At 55.3% G+C, this 22,954-nt stretch overlaps 2 protein-coding genes across 3 annotated transcripts; one reads left to right on the forward strand and one right to left on the reverse strand.

Moving 5' to 3' along the window:
• Positions 1-12: 12 nt before the first annotated feature.
• LOC123839487 (keratin, type II microfibrillar, component 7C-like) lies at positions 13-1,188 on the forward strand. The gene is made up of 3 exons (XM_045868995.2): positions 13-287; positions 462-493; positions 1,013-1,188. The coding sequence occupies exons 1-3, from the start codon at positions 13-15 to the stop codon at positions 1,186-1,188; spliced, it is 483 nt and encodes a 160-aa protein (XP_045724951.2).
• A 1,228-nt stretch (positions 1,189-2,416) lies between these two features.
• Positions 2,417-17,456, reverse strand: KRT7 (keratin 7). Of its 2 annotated transcripts, XM_045873387.3 has the most exons (9): positions 17,070-17,456; positions 15,387-15,598; positions 13,228-13,288; positions 11,965-12,060; positions 10,336-10,500; positions 9,221-9,346; positions 5,775-5,995; positions 3,133-3,167; positions 2,417-2,701 (listed from the first exon to the last, which is right to left on the reverse strand). In XM_045873387.3, the coding sequence occupies exons 1-9, from the start codon at positions 17,391-17,393 to the stop codon at positions 2,547-2,549; spliced, it is 1,395 nt and encodes a 464-aa protein (XP_045729343.1). In that variant the 5' UTR covers positions 17,394-17,456; the 3' UTR covers positions 2,417-2,546. The 2 variants fall into 2 exon arrangements, with proteins under 2 accessions (XP_045729343.1, XP_064447281.1); XM_064591211.1 differs by lacking the exon at positions 3,133-3,167.
• Between the last annotated feature and the right edge of the window lie 5,498 nt (positions 17,457-22,954).

Raw genomic sequence — 22,954 nt, forward strand, 5'->3', positions numbered from 1 at the left:
CACATCCAGGAAATGGACAGAGATACCCAGGACCATAACACACCTTGTTCTCCTCTGGGCCCCCAGAACTCCAAGCTGGAGGCCGCAGTGACCCAGGCTGAGCAGCAGGGCGAGGCGGCTCTGAGCGATGCCCGCTGCAAGCTGGCTGAGCTGGAGGCCGCCCTGCAGAAGGCCAAGCAGGACATGGCCTGCCTGCTCAAGGAGTACCAGGAGGTGATGAACTCCAAGCTGGGCCTGGACATCGAGGTCGCCACCTACAGGCGGCTGCTGGAGGGTGAAGAACAGAGGTGGGGCCCAAATCTGTGGGAAGAGTATCTCTTCAATTTCCGGAAACTGTGCTTTGAGCCAGGCGCATATTTGCATGTCGTTTGCATGTCATTTGCATGTCGCTTGCATGGAGGAGGGAATTTGCAAGGGTTGCTCTCCCCAACTAATTTTTGTCTCTTTGCTCTCCCTACAAGGTTGTGTGAGGGCACTGGTGCTGAAAATGTCTGTAAGTAATCTGTACTGTAGGTTCTGAAATAAGGGCTTGGGGTTCCTGGTGGGCAGGAGAGCCAGATGGCAAATATTTCAGGCTTGTGAGCCACCTAGCCTCTGTCTCAACTACTGGACTCTGTCACTGTAATGTGAAAGCTACAGCCATAAGCAACACCTAAGGAGTACGTATGGCTTGGTTCCAATGCAATTTTATTTACAAATACAGGAGGCCAGCACAGGCTATCTTTGGAAACCCTGAAAGGAAGGGGGTGGGTGGGCAGTGAGTGATTGTAAGTTAGATAACTATTTATGATTACAAGTTAAATAGCTATTTCTGCCTATAGGGAGGACCCGGGCGAAGAGTTTATCAAGGATGCTTGAGGCCAGAGGGCAGGAAGGAGTGCGGGGTGGGGGTGGGGCGGAATGAGGGTGTCTGGAGGGAAGGGAGGAATAGAAATGGAGGGAAGGAGCTCTGGGCTAGAGAAGGGGGTGCTGACCAGGAGGCAGGGAACTAAGCCCTGTTCTCCTCCTGCAGGTGTCAGCAGTTCCCGGGGCGGGGTGGTCTGCGGGGACCTCTGCGTGTCCGGCTCGCGGCCGGTGACCGGCAGCGTGTGCAGCGTCCCCTGCAGCGGGAACGTGGCGGTGAGCACGGGCATGTGCGCGCCCTGCGGCCGGAGGTGCAGCGGCAGCTCCTCGGTGCGGTTCGCGTAGCACCTCCCGCTCGGTCAGCACACCGCTCTCCCAGTGAACAGTCCCTGCCTCCGGAGGTGGGGCCCGGAGCAACCGAAGTCCCTGGGCTCGAAGCGGAAGGGCTCGGAGAACCAGCCGGCCCACCTGCACAAACTGCAGCCTTATCGTCCTGCATCTCCTCCGCCTTCCCCCCGCCCTTGCTCTTCGCGGTTTCTTCGGGGGAGGCCCGGGCTCCCCGCCCAGCTGGCAGCTGCGCTCGTCCTTCCCCCGGCCCAGGAGGCTGCCTGCCCGGATCCCTGCGGCCCTGCGGGGAGATCCCATTCTGACTCAGGCTGCTCGGGGGCCTGGCCTGGCAGAGACCTGTGGCTTCTTTTTTTTTTTTTTTTTTTTTTTTTTAAAGATTTTATTTATTTATTTGACAGAGAGAGACAGCGAGAGCAGGAACACAAGCAGGGGGAGTGGGAGCGGGAGAAGCAGGCTCCCCGCTGAGCAGGAAGCCCGATGTGGGGCTCGATCCCGGGACCCCAGGATCATGACCTGAGCCGAAGGCAGACGCTTAACGACTGAGCCACCCAGGCGCCCGAGACCTGTGGCTTCTAAGGGACAGACTGGCCCGGGGCCTCGGCTGTGCACGGCCCTGGGGGGTGTGGCCGTGCTGCTATCCCGCAGGCCCTCCCCTGCCTCCCAAACCCTCGCAATGACTGAGGCTGCAGCTCCACGGGGACATCTTTCGGTGGCTGGCTCGGCTCCCTCTCCCTCGTGCTTAGTGCTTGGTCTCCACGGTTCCAATAAAGCTCATGGGTCATATATAATGTGCTCAGAAAATCTCCCATTTGTGCCTCCACGTGGACTTCCAGTCCAGTTTTTGCCCCTCGGAGGCTGACAGAGAAGGCGTTTGCAGCCACACGTCCTCGTCCTCGCAGCAAGGAATGCACTCTGGCAGCCCAGAACCTGGGGGTAGGGGAGTGTGCGAACAGCCCTCCCACTCCCTCAGCGGGAGAGGACTTCAGTGCCCCCTCCGTGGCAGAGCCCCAGCCCTGGGAGGAGGCCAAGGCCTCACACAGGCTACGAGCCATGCCTCTTGAATCACCACCAGCACCATGTCACCAACGTGCTTTCCCAAGCTCCTGCACAGATGGCTCTTCAGTATTCAGAACATACCCAATCCTAAGGCCCCTTCCTTCCCCAGCCCTCTCCACCCAGCTGATGAAGCCAGGATACCAGGTACCAGGCTGGGCCTCACCCAGGCTTCAGAAAGGCTGCTTTATTGGAAGCTATTCTGACATTTTTCAGACTGCCAGGCAGTCTCGGGAGCAAGGATGGAAGTCCTCCTGTGACTGCCAAGGCAGGGGGGTGGGGGGGTCTCCACACACCGGGGCTCATTTTCGTATGCTCCTATGGGTGGCAGCTGAGGTCCTGCTGGAATAGGACCTGAAGGTCCCAGGCCCGCCGCTCGAGAAGCTCAGGGCATTGCTGCCCATGGTTCCTCCAAAGGCCACCCGGCTGCCACCTCCACCAGTGGAGTTCACCACAGCTAGGAGAAAAGGGAGGAGGGTTCCATCAGCACAAGGCCCATCACCTGAGGCCCCAGTCTTTCACTCCACCCCACTCTCCTGCTGTGCCTGCCCCTCTCCCTCCCCGCTGCCTCCCCTCCCCACCAGCCTCCTGGGGCCAGCCCACCCCCCACCCCCCCCCACCCCTCCACCCCACTCCCCCCCGCCAGAAAGAGCCTGGGGCAGCTGTGGGGGTTGCAGCACAGATATGTCCTGCCTCACTCTGCCCTCTTGCACGGCTCCCCTGGGCCCTTGAGCCTGACTTGCTGGGAGCTCTGGGGCACCTGCTAAAAGCTGGTGAGGGAAAGAAGCTCCTGGTCCAGACAAGGCCAGGTCCTCAAGCCAGTGTGCCATCCTGCAGACCCAGCCTAGTCTGGACAGCACAGGAGATGGGCCACAGCCAAGGACTTACAGATGTTCACAGCTCCCACTCCATCTCCAGCCAACCTGGGGGGCAGAGGAGAGACCTGTGAGCAGCTCTTTCCTCAGAGCTGGAGGAAGCAGTCCCAGGGCCCCCTCCACCCAGGAGCCAGCAAGACTGGTATTCCTTCCTCTATCCCCACACCTTAGTCCTCCTTCAGCCTTGTTGCAAAATAAGGGGGAGCGAGAGGAGTTCACGTAGGCCCTCCTACCTACTGGCCATGTGACCTTGGGCAACATCTCAAAGCCTCCATTTCCTCACCTGACTTAGTCCTCGCCTCACAGAGTTGTTTGTGAGGGCTGAATAATATCATTTATCTAGAGCCCTGGGTGCACAGGATCTGATGAATGGTAGCCGTGATTATTTATGAAGACAGCTGCCTCCCCTAACCAAATCATAAAACCCTCAAAGTGGGCTGTAGCTTATTGATTCTTGGATCTCTGGCCCCTAGCATGAGGTCTGGCATGTAGCAATTATTCTGTATGTACTGAAATAATTCACGAATTGTTGCTTTCGTGAATGCAGCTTAAGGCTGGGACTGAGGAGGGAGCAGAAGGTAGTCGGGGTGGCTTTAAGCAGCCCTACCGGAAATAAAGCCATGGGAGACAGTTGGGCGTATTTGTTTTGTGACTCACAGCTCCATTGTCACTAAGCCCTTGGCCTTGGGGTTGAGTTTACTCTGCCATGGGGAGCGGAGACCTCACTTTGGTAGATCGAGTGAGGGGAGCCCAGCTGGCCTCATCAGCCCCAAGTTCAGGAAGAGGGCAGAGCGAAGGACAAGGGCAAGAGATAGATATGCTAGGAAGCTTCCAGGCCCCTTGTTCCACGGGCCCCTGGGAGTGCTGGGAGTCACTGGAAGTTGTGGGTGGGGAGGGAAGCCAGGGTGCAGTCAGGTAGCAATTCCATGTAACAATTTCTGGTGCCATGCCGAGGAAGAGACCTGAACATCTAAAGCTCTGGTGTGGAGTGTGATTTTTCTCTTCTCATCCTAAGTAAATATTTGTTTTTGTGCCTAATTTTATATTCGTAACTCTACTTTGTAACCCCAAATTGCATGAGCTTCTAAGACCACAAATCCTAGACCTGCCCCTGGGACAGGTGGAGGGGTTATGGGATCAAAAACAAGGAGTCCATCTCCATGTCCCCTAAGAGGTGGAGAGGGGACAGTTGCCTCTCAGAGAACCGGGATCTAAGCCCCAATGATGACAATCTACACTGAGATTAGGCTTTCAGACAGAATGTTTCCATTCTCTGTGCGACCTTGGGCATGCCACTTGCCATCCCTGAGCTTCACCCTGCTCAGCCGCCCATGGGAGGAAGTGGATCCGGCCCCATTCTATGCATCCCCAGCTCTGGTTCTATGAGGAAAAAAAGCCCAGGGTATGTGTTCCCAAGAGAGCGTGGCCCCCGCACCCATGGTGGCAGAGGGTGCAGAGAGGCATCGTGGCTGGGACAGTTGGGCTCTGGGGCCGCCCTGTGCCCCAGATCAGCTGCTCTCTCTTCCCAGGGGCCTTTGGTATTCAATTCCTCTTCCCATAAAGACCAGATGCCAACCCAGGCAGGGATGGGTCAACTGCAGTGGCAGAGACCCATCTTCCTCTCCTTCCCCAACTCCTATCCTGCGGCTATGTGTCTTCTCTCCCTCCTCCCTGCATCCAGGCACTCTGCCCTAGCACTCCCTCGTTCCCCAATTCCTTCCTGTCCACGCCATCCTCCAGCCTGTCTCCCCATACCCTCAGGAAAAATGCTCCCCAAAGAAAAAGTTCTGTAGACATTCAGCATTTTACAAATGCACGTGAGTGGTCTCTAGGTGTTCCCTTTACACATGTTTGGTGTCCTCAGACCATGCGCAAGCTCCCCGAGGACAGAAGCACGTCTTCCATATTCTCTGTCTCCGAGCTGGGTCCCAACAAGCCAAGCCCTGATGAGTCCTACCACCAAGCCTTGGCCCACACTTTCCCTCTCACCCTCTCCAAACCCTAACCTTCGCCCAGGGCACAAGTCTAAAGCCTGGCAAATTGTCTGAATGAATCAACCAACCCATCCAGGTGAGAATGAAGGCCCAACTTCATGGACATAGGTTCCATGTCTTTCATGAAGAATTCCTATAACACCAACCCAGCCCAGCCTGCTCTCTGGCCGCAGGTATGCAAATTACCTGTGGGACCTCCCCACATTCGGTCAATATCATGTGACTTACCACTGAGTGATGTGGGAGAAGCAGCCTGGCATCATGAAAGATCCCTGGACCAGGAATCAGCAGAGCTTGACTGCACACTGGCCCCTCAATTCATAAAACTGAACCACAGTTTCCCCTCTGTAAACTAAGCAACAATACCTGACCTGCTTACCTGAATATATTGTGAGGATCAAATAAGGTGACCCTGCCCACACATGAAGGGGACATTTTTATCTTCAACTTTCCCATTGAGCTTTACACCACATGGTCTTTCCTACTAGAAGGGCATCTCATCAAGAGCAAAGAAGCGAGCATCATTTACCCTCCCTACACTTTCCATCCCTGGTGCCTTGCAGAAGAGAGGCCACAGAAAATGTCTGTAGATGGATGAATGTCAAGCCCCAGGCCCCACCAAGCCCCAGAAGGATCCCCTTCCTGGCTTCTGTGTCCTCACCAGCTCTCCTCGCCCTCCAGCAGCTTGCGGTAGGTGGCGATCTCGATGTCCAGGGCCAACTTGACGTTCATGAGCTCCTGGTACTCGCGCAGCTGCCGGGCCATGTCCTGCTTGGCTCGCTGCAGGGCGGCCTCCAGCTCCTCCTGCTTGGCATGTGCATCCTTCAGGGCCAGCTCCCCACGTTCTTCGGCCTCGGCAATGGCAGCCTCCAACTTGGCACGCTGTGGGCAGTAGTGATGACTGTGAGCTGGGGGGCAGGCCTTACCAGTCATTGCCTTCCTGCTTCCCCATCCTGCAGCGAGCACCTGGGCAACTTGCTCACGGTGGTTTCACTGGCACCAGTCTATTCCCCCAGCACCAGGGAATCCCCAAAGGTTCAAAACATGGGCTCTGATAGCCAATGCCTAGGCTCTCATACTGGCTCCACCACTTACTAGCCACGTGGTCTTGGACACATCAACCCTTCCAAAGTCTCCTCTCTTCTAAAACAGCAATAGTCACAGTGTCTGCCTCATCGGGATACTGCAGGGATTAGATGAGGTAATACACAAGTCCCTGGCCAGTGTCTAGCACACAGTAAGTGCTCAATAAATGCTATTATAATTGCTATTCTTTTTTTTGTCAACCACCAATCTGTTCTCTGTTTCTAGGAGTTCTGTTTTTTTAGATTTCACCTATAATGGGTGCCTGGGTGGCTCAGGTGGTTAAGCATCTGCCTAAGCATCTGCCTTCGGCTCAGGTCATGATCCCAGGGTCCTAGGATCGAGCTCCGCATGGGGCTCCTGGCTCAGCGGGGAGCCTGCTTCTCCCTCTCCCTCTCCCTCTGCTTCTCCCCCTGCTCATGCTCTCTCTCTATCTATCTCAAATGAATAAATAAAATCTTTAAAAAAAAAAAGATTCCACCTATAAGCATACAATATTTGTCTTTCTCTGTCTCTGACGTATTTCACTCAGCATAAATGCCCTCAAGGTTTGTGTTGTCACAAATGGCAAGATTTCTTCTTTTTGATGGCTGAGTAATATTCTATTTTATGGCTGAATAATATTATATTATATTATATTATATTATATTATATTATATTATATTATATTATATTATATTATATATATAATCACATTTTCTTTACTAATTCATCCACTAATGGATACTTTGTTTCCATGTCTTGGCTATTGTAAACAATGCTGCAATGAACATGGAGATGCAGAGATCTCTTTGAGATGGTAATTTTATTTCCTTCAGGGCGCCTGGGTGGCTCAGTTGGTTAAGCGACTGCCTTCGGCTCAGGTCATGATCCTGGAGTCCCGGGATCGAGTCCCACATCTGGCTCCCTGCTCAGCAGGGAGTCTGCTTCTCCCTCTCCCGCTCCCCCCTCTTGTGCTCTCTCTCTCTCAAATAAATAAATAAAATGTTTTAAAAAATAAAAAAAATAAATTTTATTTCCTTCAGATATATAGAAATTGAATTGTTGGATTCTATGGTGGTTCTATTTTTAATGTTCTGAGGACCCTCCCTACCGTTTTCCACAGTGGCTGCACCAGTTTGCGTTCCCACAGAAAGTACACAGGGCTCCCTTTCTCCACATCCCCGCCAACACTTGTTATCGCTTGTTATAATCACTATAATTAGTAAATGCGATTATAATTTTCTAATGCCCATCCCGCCCCCCCCAGGCCCCAGCCGGAAGAGATCCAAAGCCATGGGATCTTAGTTGAGTCCCCAAATTTTGGGCAGCTGACAAGAACAAAAACCATCTTCAAAACAGGCCCAGAACAGGGGACTTGGAGCAGAGAGATACTGCTTGGAACCCCCAGCCTCAAAATGTGTGACCAGCAGCCCCCTGGTTTGGGCCGGGTTGGTCAGATTCACGATGGACCTGAGCCGGGGCTGCCACTTCCTGCCCACCAGGAGCATTCCTTCTATCTGTGCCCCATCCGCACACCAGGAACCTATCTAGCCCTGGGCCTCCTGCTGTTGGGCTCTGCGAGCTACCACTCCCACCCCTGCCCAGCACTCCCCCTTCCTTCTCACCAGCCGCTCTCCGTCCTCAGACCCTTCCCTGTTCCAGGTGTGCTCTGCCTCTCTACCAGCCCTCCTAATCCTTCAGAAGGCCCCTCGCGTGCCCTCTGCCCCTCGTCCACCTGCCGGTCCCCTTCCCTATCACACTGGTGCCCCCTCGGCACTGCCTCATCCCACTGCCCCGGGGCCCCCCCATGGCGGTGGACACCCCAACTCTGGGGCCTGCTCCGCCCCGTTGTACAAGAGGAGAAGCAGATGTGGCAGAAGCAGCAGGGTCTGGGAAACCACCATTCAGGATTCTGTGCCTCCCCTCCCGGCCTGGAAGCTGCCTCGCGGCACCACCGGGACTCATAGCCCCGCCTCCGCGCCAGGAGGCAGCTTCCACCCTTATGTAAAGTGGCCTGCGGGGCTCCAAGGGAGGACATTCTGGGTAAGTCACCCCCACATCCCATCCCCCCAGCTCATCTGGAGCTTAGCCCTCTGAAGCTGCAGCACTGGTTACCTGCCCTCCCTCCCCACTGCAGACACCTGCTCTGGCTGGCTGCCCCGGCCCTCCCCACACCTCGGCCAGGGCCTGTCCCCCTGCCAGCGACACAGCACATCCTCCCAACAGTCCGTCATCGTCATCGGAGGCCCATGCCCCACCACGTGCCGGGTGCCGAGAAGGAGCGGTGAGTCAGACAGATGGGGACCGGCTCCCAAGGCATTATTTGGATTTCAGCAGGGGTGGGGGACGGCCAACCACTTAATAAGCCAGAAAACTTCAGACAGTGATAGATGCTTCCAGAAAGTTCAGACACCCTGCTGACCGAGTGGTTGGAGAAGCCATCTCTGAAAAGGGGACTCGTGTCCAAAATCCCAGGGATGACAAAGGGGCAGCCATGTGCTGAGCTGGGAGAACCACATTCCAGATGGAGGGAACACCAGGCGCAAAGGCTCTGAAGCATGAACGTGCCTGGCAGATCCAAGATACCGGAAGCAGGCTAGTGAGGCCAGAGCACAGTGAGATGCAGCGGTGGGAGGTGAAGGACGGGGCCTTATGAGCCACCGTAAGGGTTTCTGCTGGCCTCTGTCCCCCCAATCCCCACAGACTGTAAGCTCCCAGGTACAGCATATTGCACCCAGAGCGAGGTGCAAGGACAGTGCTCAGTACGAGTTTGGTAATGATTGGTGGTTTTTCTCACGCTGGCCAGGCTGAGGCTCCCTCCCCAGGCTGTATGCCCAACTACGACTCCTCTCCTCCCTTTGGCCTGAGCCAGGACCTGGCCAAGAACATTCTGTCCTGGAGATCTCACAAGTGGGCCCACGAGACTGAGCTGCACCAGCCTCAGCCTGGGAGAGCCTCGGGCTCCTCATTCTCAGATGGCTGCCCTTCACGGGCCCCAAGAAACAGGGAGGAGGAAGCGGGGGGGAGGGGGCTTTCTCCCACCTGGTTCTTGATGTTGTCAATCTCAGCCTGCAGCCTCTGGATGGCACGGTTCATCTCTGCGATCTCGTTCCGTGTATTATGGAGGTCGTCCCCATGCTTCCCAGCCTGCGCCTGGAGGGTCTCAAACTAGAGGGGCCACACAGAGAAGTAAGACAGGGGATGGTCAACCATTACAGGGGACTCATCCCTCACCCCCTCCGAGGAAGGCCCAAGGTTCTGAGTGATGAGCCCTCCTAGCTTATCTTCCCAGGAAGCGACAGTCTGACTCCCAGCAATCTTCACCCACTGCCGGCAAGCCAGACTATTGGGCAGTGGGGTACAGCTGGGGTTTGCTTTCCTCCCAGTCAGGACAGGGAGGGCCAGGATGGCTCCCTAGGGCCCATCCCCATTGATCCTGGGGCTCTGCTCATTCCCATCCTGTCCCAAGTGCTGGAGAATCACTAGAAGTCTGAAATCTTCACCTGTTAAACAACCCCCTAGTAAAAACACACTTGTTGAAAACATCAGCACCACCCATTTCACAGATGGGAAGAATGAGCTCTGGAGAATGGAAGGCACTGCTCAAGGATCACACGGCAAGTCTGAACCCACGTCTCCTTGCTGGCATATCTGTGTTCTCACCCCGTGTACCATGGATGACTCCTTATCTCTGCAGAGACCTCCCTCTGCTGCTTTTAAGCCCTGCCTCAGGCTCCCTCCCCCAGAACACTAGTTTACCCCAGCTCCTTCAGCACCTGCACAGTCAGCTGCCCTTCCTCCACATGGCACGTAATGATCAAACCTCCCTGGTCTGGAGGCCTAGGACCCAGGATCTAGTCCCTAACTCTTCCATCTACTAGCTGTGTAGACTTAGGCACATTACTTAACCTCTCTGTGCTTTGGGCGCCTCCACCCTGTCAGCCCATCTGGCTGGGATCTCTCCCTGGGGAGGGACCTGGCCTTCACCTCTTCTTCACCTCTTCTGTGGGCCTCGGAGAGCACCACAGACTTAACCACTGGTGCCTGTCAGAACAGCGGGACCCAAGCCCTAAAGGCTTGAGACAGAGTGAGGAGTCAGGGCAGCTCCCACCAAGGACCCTGCCAGGAAGAAAAAAGGGCCCTCCGCAGCCTCACACCTTGGTCTGGTACATGGTCTCGGCCTCGGCCCGGCTGCGGTTGGCCATCTCCTCGTACTGGGCCTTGACCTCGGCGATGATGCCGTCCAGGTCCAGGGAGCGCCTGTTGTCCATGGACAGGACCACTGACGTGTCCGAGATCTGGGACTGTAGTTCTGCCAACTCCTGCAAGGATGGGACAGAACGTCAGGACTTGGGGCGTGACCCATCTCCGTTCCCACACCCATCCTGGGACCCTCTTCACACTAGGGGAAGAAAAAGGGAGAAGAGGTCAGAGTGAGCGTGAGTCACCAGAAGGCAAGGGGACACAGACCCAGCACCTGCTTAACAGTCCGCCCGCCCCCGGAAGCCCAGGGAGGTTAGCAGCTTCATTAGCAACTTCTCAAGAAAAGAGTCTGGTGGGATTACAGCAGATAAAGAAGTGACAGAGTGTGGGGGACTGTGATGGCCCCGTCTGTGAGCTCTGCTGGGGCAGGAGCTCGGCTGCGAAGCGCATCACTAGGGGGTGGGTGGGTCAAATAAAATATCCCACCCCAGGATGGAACTCTCTGCAGCCTTTAAAACTGATGATACAGCTGTATTTATAACCATGGTACACCATTACATAAAAAAACATGATCCTACTTTTACTAAAATACATATTACTATATCTGTATGTGTATACGCACAGTAAGAGTTTGAAAAGGTAGATACCAAGGTGATAAGAGCACATGTAAGAGACCTGTTTTCAATTTTATGCTGTACTCAATTTTCTGGATTTTTGGCAATGAGTATGTGTTTCTTTCATAATGAGAGGGAAATAATTAAGTATACATATACATATGCACACACACATATATATACATAGACCTACATATATATAACGTGCGACAGACATATAAAGACCCACACAGAGATTAGAATGCCCGAAGTAAACCTCAAGGAGCCTGCCCCTAAAATTAACACACGTGGAAATTCACTGAGGGGCTCATGGAGGCTGGAGGTTCAGAGGAAAGCTAGACAAAAAGGAACTGAGAACTGGCCTGTAATTAGCCTCATATATAACAGTGTCGCAGACCAGCGCTGCCAGATGACTGGCTGTCCTATCTTCCGCTGAAGGCCAGAGACTAACACTGATAGGAGTGGAGAGGGTTTTAAATCCCCCGGAGAAAAAAGAGGTAAAATCCCCAGCTAAGGCAAGAGGGAGAGATGAGACCGCAGGGGCAGACAGAGTGGCCTTTTGCTGGGCGGCCACGTATCTGGTCCCTCTGGCTATAAACTCCCAGACACTCTCTCCTGACTCGGGCCCCCCTGGCCACCGCACCCAGCCTACCTCTTAACTCTGTAACAGCCCAGGATCCCTAGACATCCTCCTGGTTCCTTTCAACCCCTCCGAACACCCCTCCTAAAAAATGGTCATCCCATGTCTCTGGAAGGCCAAACCTGGCTAACCCCACCCTGCTCTGCTACCCTCAGCTCCTCCTAGACTGCTTGCCCACCACGGATTCCTGAGTCCAGAAAGGATAAAGAACAGGATAAGTGCATGCACACACATTCACCCAGGCTGGCCCAGACACAGGGGGTTAACCAGATGGCCCCTTTGTTAGGACATGGAAGACATGACATGTCTCCCACACCCAGGGTCCTCACCGTCTCATAGAAGGTCTTGAAGAAGTTGATCTCCTCATTCAGGGCATCCACCTTCACCTCTAACTCCACCTTGCTCATGTAGGCGGCGTCCACATCCTGAGGGGTGGTGGCAAGAAGGGGTAGAGACATCGTGGCCTCAGTACACAGAATATTTAGCAGGGATGGGAGCCAAACAGCACTGTCCAACCCCCAGGGTCAAACACCAGGGCCCTACCAAGAGACATGCCATTTCTCCAGGCTGCCTGACCTGGCCACGGTAGCAAGTTTCCTCCACTGGGCCCTCCGAAGCTGCGTGATAGGCATCATTTCCATGCATCCCCAGGAACACAGCTGCCTACCCAGCACTGGTAGCCCAAGCAGCCTGTAGCCCCAAACCTAGCACTTTCCTGGTTCCTAAAGGCTTTGGTGGTCTGGACACAACCCTGGCTCAACCACCTACAAGCTATGTGACCCTGAACAAGTCACTTCAACTCCGTGAGCCTCAACTTCTGATGAAGGAGGAGAGCAGAAAATCATTCCGACTGTAGGATAAGGCTCTCAGAGATGGAAGATCTTCAGCCTACGTGTTTAACATGCAGCTTAGTGACGGCAATGCAGGTGGGCCATGGAGAACAGCACAGGCCCAGGGGGCATCAGGGCCCTTCTAGCCATACATGCCTGTGTTCAAACTTGTGTGGACAGGGTCTGCTTTTAGGCATCCTCGAAGCACCTAAATCTCTAAGGGCCCAGCACTCTGGGGCAGGTTGCTGTCATGTGGACGGGCCTAGAACCCTGAGCTGCTCAGTGAGTGTACTGAATCAGAATCCTAAATCAAGCCCCATTAAGATACTCCTAAGGCCTTCTAACCTCGGCTTGCACATCTCCAGGGACAGGGAGATCGCTCTGCCTCAGGCCCATCCCCTTCATTCAGCACATACTTCAGCCCTGCCGGGTGCCAACCCTTGCCTGTCATGAAACGTTCTAACGGTGATAGAGCACTCCCGTATTTGGGTTGAAATCTCCCTTTCTAGCCTCCATCTTTTGATCTGAATTCTAGTGCCCCCAGGCCAAAAGCAAGTCCAGTGACTCACCAGATGCGCACATACACACAGGACAGGCTGTGCTATGAGGTTTCCAGATCTCTCCTTTTCCAAGCCCCTCATTCCCAGACCAGACTTTGGCCACAGGTCCCTACCGGCTGCTCAGGTGCGAGGGCCACGTCCCCCTGTCCTACACATTTTCAGATGATCCCCCCCGCACCTGGCCTAGACACCTGGCCCTCACCTTTTTCAGCACCACGAACTCATTCTCAGCAGCCGTGCGACGGTTAATTTCATCTTCATACCTGCAGTAGAGGGAGGGTGCATGGTGTGGGTGAGGCTCTGCCTCCATGCCCCCTCCTACCCAGGGGTGAGAATCTGCCCCGCATCAGCTTCCCCCCTCCTTACTGACACACCTGGAAAAGTGGGGATCAGCTATGAAACCAAACGTCCCTGACTTTCCCTTGTGGCTATTCCTAAGGCTGGGAGTCTTGGCATGGGATGAAAGGTGGGAGAGCAGGGAATGTACATGAATTAAAGGACAAAAGCTGCATCTACTGGGAGGGAGAAAGCAAATACTAATAACCAAGCTTAGGGACCACTTCAAATAGGGCCCGCACTGTTATGTGCTTTCCACGAATTAACTCACCTAATCCTCTCGATGATCCTATAACAATGGTACCATGCTTCGCGGGAAAGGAACAGAGGCACAGAGAAGCAGATAATCTGTCCAGTCACTACGCTGCTAAGCGGCAAAGCCCAGACTTCAAGCCTGGCAGTCTGACCCCAGGCCCACGCCTTAACCACTACTTAATCCCACCCCCTGAGGGTGAAGAAGGAGCCTGAAGCAGAGCAATCAGGAATAGGGTGCAGCAAGTCCTGGAAGAACCAGGCCCCAGCTGGGTGGTCTGGTCCCATCTCTACTCCCACAGCCCCCACCCCCCGCCAAGTCCCTTTTTCTCCCAAGGAGCCAGTCCCACTTATAGGAGGACACTGGCGATGCAGGGCACAGAGCAAGGAAACCCTTGGGCCTGACCCAGTATTTATTTGGGAACTTTTTTTAAAAAAGTGTTAGAAACAGGAACTCAGTAGCACCCACAGGCTGGAGGAGGGCAGCAGGGCAACTATGGTGGGGAGCACGAAGTTCCTGCAGGCAGAGCCCCTCGAGGAGGAGGCCAGACTCACAAGGGCCCATGCCCTCAGGTCCTATAGAATAGTTACAGAACCATCCTGAAGGCCACCTCTCCATCCCTGCCCTCGCAGCATGCTGCTGAGCCCAGAGAATGCACAGACAGGAGCTCACTGGGCAGCGGCACCCAGGACCCTTCCAGGTGCCCCTTCCAGGCCTCCCTCAACCCCAGCCTGGCTCTGCAGGGAAGTGCTCTACGGGGGGGGGGGGAGTGTGTGAGCACACACAGGCACACGCACATGACAACAGAGGCTCACTGGTTGCCCAGAGCCTACTCCGTCCTGCACCTGTCTGTTCCCACCTGCTGGGGGATTATCCTGTTGACTGTTGCTCTAGGGAAGTAGGGGAGTGGGTACTCTCCACAGAGGCCTTTTTGTTTGTTCTACCTGCAGTCAGAGCCAGTGTCCCTGTGTGGCTTTAGTCATCCACCTCCAGGGCAGAGCACAGAACTCACTTGCTACTCCCAGGACTCCTGGGCAAGCCTGCTGGGGTGGGGCCTAGGCCAAGACTCAGGCTTCGGTTTCTCTTCAATGGGAAAAGAGACCTCAGTGGGGCCCTCAAAGGCCTGTCCTTCCAACCCCAGTCTTCCAGGCCCCTACACTTCCTGCCCTGGTTCCTGCGCTGGCCAGAGCCCCCCCTCAGCCTCGGCAACCCTCCATGGCCCACCACACATGATCCCTCTCTCTCCTTGCTTCTTTCTGTCCCAGGCCGGCTCTGTATCTCCTCCTGGGAGTCAGGGGTCCAACATTCCAGTCCCAGCTCTCCCAGCAACCTGCCATGTGATATCCCTCAGGACCTCGAATCTCTCTGGTCTCTAACTCCTCACCTGAACAGAGGGGCTGTTTTAGAATAATCTGTGAGGGCTGTGCAAGTTCTGAAGCTCATCTGTCATAGGACACCTTCTGCCCTACCCTCTCCTGGGGCCTTGGTGAGGCACCCAAAGGGAACAGTGCAGGTGAGGGCTAGGTGGGGATATTTTCCTGGCAAAGTCAGGTGACAGGACTTGGAAATACCTCCCAGGGACAAAGAAGGGAGAGAAGAGACAGGGAATGTGTGGGTCAAGGCCTTCCGTTTGGGGGTTACTGTACCGAGCAGCTGCACCCTCTGACCCCTAGCCCCAGAGGGGGCCTGCCAAGGATCAGCTGACAGGGGGCGCATGCACCCAGGGTGCCAGCGCCGCCCCCCCCCCCCCCAGGTCTCACGAGGGTCAGTACTTGTTCTTGAAGTCTTCCACCACGTCCTGCATGTTCCGCCGCTCCGCCTCCAGGCGGCCTCCATCCAGCTGCAGTCCCTCAAGCTGCCTCCGCAGGCCAGCAATGTAGGCCTCGAAGATGCTGGGGACACAGCTGCTCTTGGCCGACTTCTGCTCCTGCAGCAGGGCCCACTTGGTCTCCAGCAGTTTGTTCTGCTGCTCCAGGAACCGCACCTAAGAGGGGAACAGAGGAGGAAACTCCTGAGGGGCAGCCCGTGCCACCCACACTGGGGTTGGGAGCGTCTCCAGCTCCCCGCCACCCAGCGTAGCCCATGCTCCCACTGGCTGTTCCCCCAACCCGGACCCGGCCCTTGGTCCCCTCCTCCAGGAAGCCCACGCTGAACCAGCCTCTCCTCCAGGACTCTCTGTCTTGAGTGCCTTACCCTGTGACCCAGGAGTCAGATCTGCCCGGTCGCCAAGGTGTCTCCTGCCTCCTATGTTCCCCATCACATTACAGATGATCTTCTCTACCTCCCTCTCCCCCTCCCTGTCTGTCCTGGGCCTCCCCTCTCTGTATCCTCCCTCTGCTGCCCCTTTCTTCCAAGGTCTCAGGACAGGGTGCTAAAATAAGCAACTATTATCTGCTCGGTCTGGGGCCCAAAAGGCTCCTTGGATGCATCCAATATGACTGGGAGTAGGAAATAGCCCTCCTCAGAACTAGCAACTCGAAGCAGCAGGGCCTGGGGGCTGCAGACTGTAAGAGCAGCTCAGCACCAGGGGCAGACCCTGGGCCTGGGGAGGCTTCGGCAGAATCTTAAGGATTTGTAAGGTCTGAATGATGAAGGAGAGGGCATGCGGGGCTGGAGAAGCAGAGAGCTACACCAAGGCAGGAGAGGGAAGGTCTGGTCTAACAGTCTAACACCCCCAAGGGAGGAGGTCCTGGCCAGAGGGGCCCAGCTGGACTAGCCCCTAGTTCCTGGTCCAGCCCTACTTTGCTCCCCTCCTAGACCCACCAGTCAAGTCAGCCCCTCTCCCTCCAACCCCTTTCCCTCCCCCACTCCCTCCCTGACCCCTGTGGGACCCAAACAACCAAGAAAAACCTCCTCCCAAGTGACCCTTTCCCAGAGCCCCTTAGGGCTCCTTCCCTGGGCGCAAATGGGCTATCTCCAAGGGCAGGTAGAACCTCACCTCCCACCACCAAAGGGAGGCTGGAGGACCAGGTCGGTGGGCAGGTGTGGCAGGGAGCCTCCCTCCCTCCCTCCAGCCCTTTATTTTCAGCATCTGCCATAGCATAAGCAGTGGGAGGAGGGAGGGAGGAGATCCTCAGCTGGGAACAGTGTGTCATCCCTACTCCGTCTCTCACCCCACGCAGCCCCCTCTCAGAGAAACTCCTGGCCCTGGCCTCTGGAGCTCCCAACCTGAATGCGCTCGAGAAACGCAGCCCACTCCCAGACACAACCTGCGGGGTCAGCCGGACGGACTCAAGCACACCTCCTGGGAGGAAAAAGGGCGATCTGGTCAGCTCGCTGGAAGAGGGCATTTGGAGCCCGAAGGGGAACAATGGTCACAGGGTTCATGAGGAGGAAGGTTCCCGGTCCCGGCGATAGGAGAAGGCACCAGACCTCCCAGCGCCTGGCCCGCACGCAGTCAGGGCAGGTGGCTGCTGTGGCCCGAAGCGTGGCGTGGGGCAGGCTGCGGGGCTCACCTTGTCGATGAAGGAGGCAAACTTGTTGTTGAGGGTCTTGATCTGGTCGCGCTCCTCCTGGCGCACCTGCTGGATGGACGGGTCGATGTCCACCCGCAGCGGGGCCAGCAGGCTCGGATTGATGGTGACCTCGCGGATGCCGGCGCCCACGGGGCCCCCGTAAGCGGAGCGCACGGCCACGCGCGGCCGCGAGGCGCCCAGGCCGTACAGGCTGCGGCTGCTGAAGCCCCCGGGGCGCACGGAGCTCAGGTGCCCCTGCGAGCCGCGCCCGGGGAGGGCGGAGGAGCGCGAGCCGAAGACCTGGGAGCTTAAGTGGATGGACATGCTGGCTGGACCGGGTTGGACCTAGCGGCGGGCGCGACAGTGCCGAACTCGCTGACCTCCGCCGGCCGCCGCCGCTTTTATCCGCTAGGCGCGGGCCGATCCCCTTATTTGGGTAGGGGCGGGGCTGGCCGCCGGCCACCCTTCTCTGCTCGCTGGGGCTCCTCCCCAGGCCAGGCTTCCGCTCTGCGCGCCCAGGACGGGCTTTGCGGCCCAAGCGGAAAGTCCCGAGTGGGGAGGAGGGCCGTAGTCACCCAGCGCCCGGGATAGGAGCTGACAGCGAGCGGTGGGAGACGGCCATCTGAGCAGATGTGAAACAGGTTCAGTCTGGGAAGGCTTCCGGGTGGAGGCTTCAGAAAGAGTCCTGCAGCCAGAGCAGAGAGATCGAGTGATGAAAGACTGGGGGAGAAGGGGAACAAAAAAGTTCTAGTCCAGGAGTCAGCACCCAGCCCCCTTCCCCAAGCATTCCAGAAAGGCATTCCCAGACAGCCTCCTTCCCCCACGTCCAGTTCCTCCTTGAGAGATCAGCTCAGTTCTTGAGTAATCTGACCCCACGTGGCCTGGCCTAGCTGGTTTCCCTGGCCACTACACCTCATTCCCATATAGAAACTCAGCCAAGTGGGGCATGACCCCTCTTCTGGCCCCTCTCCTCACTCCAGGGGGCATCTGAAGCCCAGAAGCCATGTGTGAATCGTTGCTTTGGGTTCGCGCTTCCCCTCCCCCTAACACACTTTCCTATCCACTTATTTTATTTGTCCCTGTAGAGGCAGGGGACACCTGCGTGTCCTTGGGACACTTTGCGGATGTCTGCACACTTCTGTGTGGACACACCTGCAGGCCACTGGGCTTCGCTGTGTGCTCACCCGAGACACGTGTGTGCATGTCTGTGAACCTTCTTGCACAGGTGGGGGTCTTGTACTCAGTGTGTGGCGGGGTGTCCATGGATACACAGCTGCACACTTTTGGATGCAGGTCTGTGAGCCTGCTTGTATTTACACTCAAACACTCCTCCCCATCTTCCACTGCTGCCATTTTCCTGCGGAAAGGTCCCCAGCTCTCATCGTGTCGCCCACCAAACAAGTCCCAGCAGTCTCGAACCCAGCCCAAGAGGGGGAGAAACCGTGCTGGAACAGGGAGCACCAGACAGAGACAGCTCACCACCCAGCTTCACTTCCCAGGAGCCTCCAGCCACGCTTGCCACGCCCTTGGCCTCTGCCAGGCCCTGCCCCCCATTCTCCCCAGACCCTTTTTGGTTAGAGGGGCCACCTAGAGAGCCTTTGGAAAAGACAGTTGACAGGCCTGCTGCCACCTTTAGCCTACCTCCAGCCCCGCATGAGCTGGCCGGCTTGTCACCTCAGACCAAGCCCTCGGGGACATCCTGGGTGGTGGAGGGTGGGGATGGAATGTTCTTCCTGGTTTTCATTTCAGTTAGATAAGAAGGCCTTCCCCTGAGACTAAGGGAGCCGCAGCCCCTGTTCAGTGACCTCCATGCAGGCCCATATCCCTGGCCCTCCCTCTCTCTGTACTGGTGTGGGACAGCTCAGGCCAGAGGCAGAGGGGTGCCTGAGGAGACCTTCAGTGGTCTCTGCTGTAGGCTGTGTGTGGGTGGGTGTGGGTGGGTGTGTGGGTGGGAGAGAGAGGGGGAGAGAGATTGAGATTTTACCTGGAATTCTCAGTTGTAATTTAAAGAGCACACAAGAGTTCCTGGCCTTGTGATATTTGCAGGCATGGGGATCCCACTCCTCCCCAGCCCCCACCCCAAGCAGGCTGAAGAGACCAACTGTTTAATTTCCACACATACATACATGCACACTCACACGCCTACATACCACATCACTCACATATATTCACACACACATGCACCCACATACACACATGCACACATACCCCATGGCTCGCACAAACACACACACACACTCCAACTTCCTTACCCCTCAGGGCACATCCTCAACTCTCTCCTACCACCTGCCATACCAGCCCCCTACCTCTCAACCCCCACAGCCCCACCCGTGTTCTGCGGCTGGACCCTCCTTCCCCCTCCCACCTGTAGCCTCCACAGGATCTGTGACCCCCCCCCCAACACTTCCACTTCTCCCCTAGAGCCTGGCCTGAGAGATCTTGGACAGAACACTGCTGGTGACCTGCCTTGTGACCGTGGACAAGTCACTGCCCCTCCGTGGGCATGGTTTCTTCACCAGAGATGAAATCCCTGGGTTCCATGGGGAGAGGGAGCTGGGAGGACATTGCAAAGAAGAAAAGATCTTCAGGCTTGCCAGGCCTCAGCCCCCTCTCGAGTGGCATTTCCCCGTTGCAGGGCCTGCCCAGTATCCACCCCTCAGCCTCCCCACCCCCTCCCTGAAACATTCCTGGCAGCTCCAGCCCCGCCCACCCCTCTCCTCCTATCTCTGCATCTACGGCCAACAGCACGGCCCACTCGGTGCCAGGCCACTCACACACACACCCTCTGGAGGGCTTCACGAGGAGCTGTCGACACCGAGAGAGGCCTCGGATCACATTCCTACCTGCAGGGTGCTCGGCACAGTGGGTCATCTCAACTCCATCTGCCACCCCAGCCCGTGCCTCTGCTGGCCTCACAGAGACCCCCTTAAGGCATTCTGGGCAGAATCTTCTGATAAGATCATCCTCAGCGCCTTTCCTAGTTGTCCCCTTACTGCTCAGAGGCTCACCCCTATCTCTGTAGTGTTCAGTCACACACACACACACACACACACACACACCCAAGCACACATTCGGTGACCCTCCGGCTCCCAGCCTGGCTTCACACTGTGCCCTCTGGACCCCAGCGAGAAACCAGCAAGCAGCCTGGCCTCATGAAACCTGTGAAGACACAGTGGTCCTGCAGCCCCTGCAGGGGGAACGGGCTGCTCCCCTCCGGAGAGTGGGGGAAGATAGTCTTTGGCTTCCCCACTGCACTTTAGAGCCATGACTCGTTGTCCATCCCATGAAAACACAGCCTCTGATTCCTAAAAAAGAAAAAAAAAGCATGATCTGTTTTCAGTATCTTAGAATTCAAATGTTTGTTATTATAACAAAAAGCATTTCACATTTCTGCATGGAATGTAATACTTTTTTTTTTATGTCAAATAATGAAAGACAAGAAAGCAACATAAATGACAGCCAGCAGGCTGCTCTCCTGAATACACGAACCCCTAAGCAAAAGACAAATGATGTAGCAGGAAAGTGGGCAACAGACAGAGATAATAAGAGCTAGCATGCTTCCAGAGTACTTACTCTGCAGGTGCCCGGCCCTGTCCTAAGCACACGGCCTCCGTGAGCCCGGGCAGCTCCCACCACAGCTCTTTGGCACAGCGTGATCATCCCCATCTTAAGGAAGGAGACAGAGGCACAACAAATTTAAGTAAATGGCCCAAGGTCACACAACTAGGATGTCAAAAATCCAGGATTTGAACTTTGGCAGTTTGAGCCACTAGATTGCCTACAAAAAAAGAAAGAAAGAAAATCAAATAGCAAATATGAAAAAAAATGTTCAACCTAACTCAAAGAAATACAACAAGGGGCGCCTGGGTGGCTTAGTCAGTTAAGCGTCTGACTCTTGGTTTCTGCTCAGGTCATGATCTCAGAGTCGTAGGATCGAGGCCCGCCTTGCGTCGAGCTCTAAGCTCAGCAGAGTGTATGCTTAAGGATCCTCTCTCTCTCCCTCTCCCTCTGCCCCTCCCTTGATTGCATGTTCTCTCCCTTTTTCTCTCTCAAATAAATAAATTTTTAAAAAATATTACATACATTCAAGGGGTGCTATCTATTGAAAAAAATGAAAATAAAATCCTTTCTATACTGATTGAGTTTTTGCCTTTATATATTTATTGTACAAATCACTGCTATTTTTTAAAACCCAAGAGGCTCACGCCATCCAACTACACCACATTTACCCCCTCCCCTGTGGCTGGTCCCTGCCAGGCCCAGAGTCGCCTCCTGACCTCCTAGTCACTCCCTCACACTCGCCAGGGACTCTGACACCTGGTTGTGGGGGCTCCTCTCCAGCCTGGCACCTCGACTCTCCAGACAGATAACCTGCCCAGCATCTTAGCCTGACCGTTCCTTAACTCCTCAATTCCAGTGACCCTCACATCCATCCCTTTCCTCTTGTCTCTGCCCATGGCCATGCTCTAGAACCTAATCTGCTCCATCTCTGGAGTGTCAAACTCTGGTCTCACACTATGGGGCTGGTCATAACTGTCCCACTCAGCAGATGGGTTCTTCACCTGCACCAGCATCCCCAGGCCTGAACCCCATTATTCTGTTTTCTCCCTGCCTGCTACGCTCCTTCTTTCTTTCCAGCTTGGACCCCTCGGACTCCTCATCTTTGAGCTCTTACCTTTCAATATCCTCCACCTAGACAAACCCCCAGCCTGGCTCAACCTAAATGCTGAACTCCACTTGAGTTCCGAACTGCAGACCTCGGTGAAGACCGTACCCTCAAGATGTGGTGTCATACCCGTTCACAATCCCCAGGCTCAGCTGCATCCTCTCTGACTGGGCTCCTCTCTCTACCTTTGGTTACCAGGCTTTTCCAATCCTCCTACTTGCTATGGCAAAGCTTCTCAGCTCTCTCCCTGTGCTCCACCCTACCCCCTCCACCCTCACCTTCAACAAAGTCACATAGCATTCTTCTTCACTGAGAAAATCAGGCCGTCTGCTAAAAACTCCTTACCGTCCCTCCTCCACCCAGACTTACCTCCGTACCCACCTTTCTCATCCTCCCTCCAGGCTCTGAGGACAGACGGTCTCTCCCCCAGGACACCAGCCTCCCTCAACACCTCAGATAGAGCATTCCATTCACCGGTCCCTACTTCTTCATACTGTCACCTTCTCTTTCTCCTCCCCCTCTGACTGCCTTCCCATTTGTCTGCATTCACTTCACTGGAGCTGTGGGGTCACCAGCCACATGTTAGCGGGCAGAGGTTCGAATGGGGCGAGGAAGTAGAAACAGTGAGTGCCAACTACAATTTCTCATGAAGTTTGGCAGTAAGAGAAAGCAAGGTGGGAAGTTAGCTTGCCTGGGAAGCAAGCTAAAGGAGAGGATGTTTATAGGTTGGAGAGACTTGAGCGTGCGAGTTGGTGGAGGAAAAGAAGATAGACCATAAGGAGAGAGGTTAAATATGAGGGTGTGGGAGGAGCTAATTAATGGGGCGGGGGGTGCTGGCTTTAAAAGTCCAGGTGAGACCAGCCTTGGTGCAGAGGAGAAACACCTCTGTGTGGCAGGAAGGAGCTAAGGATGGATAAGGATATAGATACTTAAAGGTGGGCGGAGGAGGCTAGTCCAGAGAAGTTTCTACAGACTTTGAGAATGGCTATTTCTGTTAAACGTCTTGTAGGGTTGTTCTGTCCAAATTCTCTACACCTGATCACCCTATGCATGTACTTTCTCTGGTCTCCGTCTGAATGACAATTACTCCCCCTAAAAGAGATCAGCGGTCTCAGGGGAAACCATGCAATACCAGGGTGGTGATCTGGTTTCACTTGGACTGTCACTTCTTCCTAGCTGCACGACCTTGTTGCTAACCTCTGTGGGACTCTGCTTCTTC

The sequence above is a fragment of the Mirounga angustirostris genome, unplaced genomic scaffold (assembly GCF_029215605.1).
Source record: "Mirounga angustirostris isolate CCGP_5_RB_7025 unplaced genomic scaffold, mMirAng1.0.hap1 SCAF_5, whole genome shotgun sequence".
Taxonomy (NCBI): Eukaryota; Metazoa; Chordata; class Mammalia; order Carnivora; family Phocidae; genus Mirounga; species Mirounga angustirostris.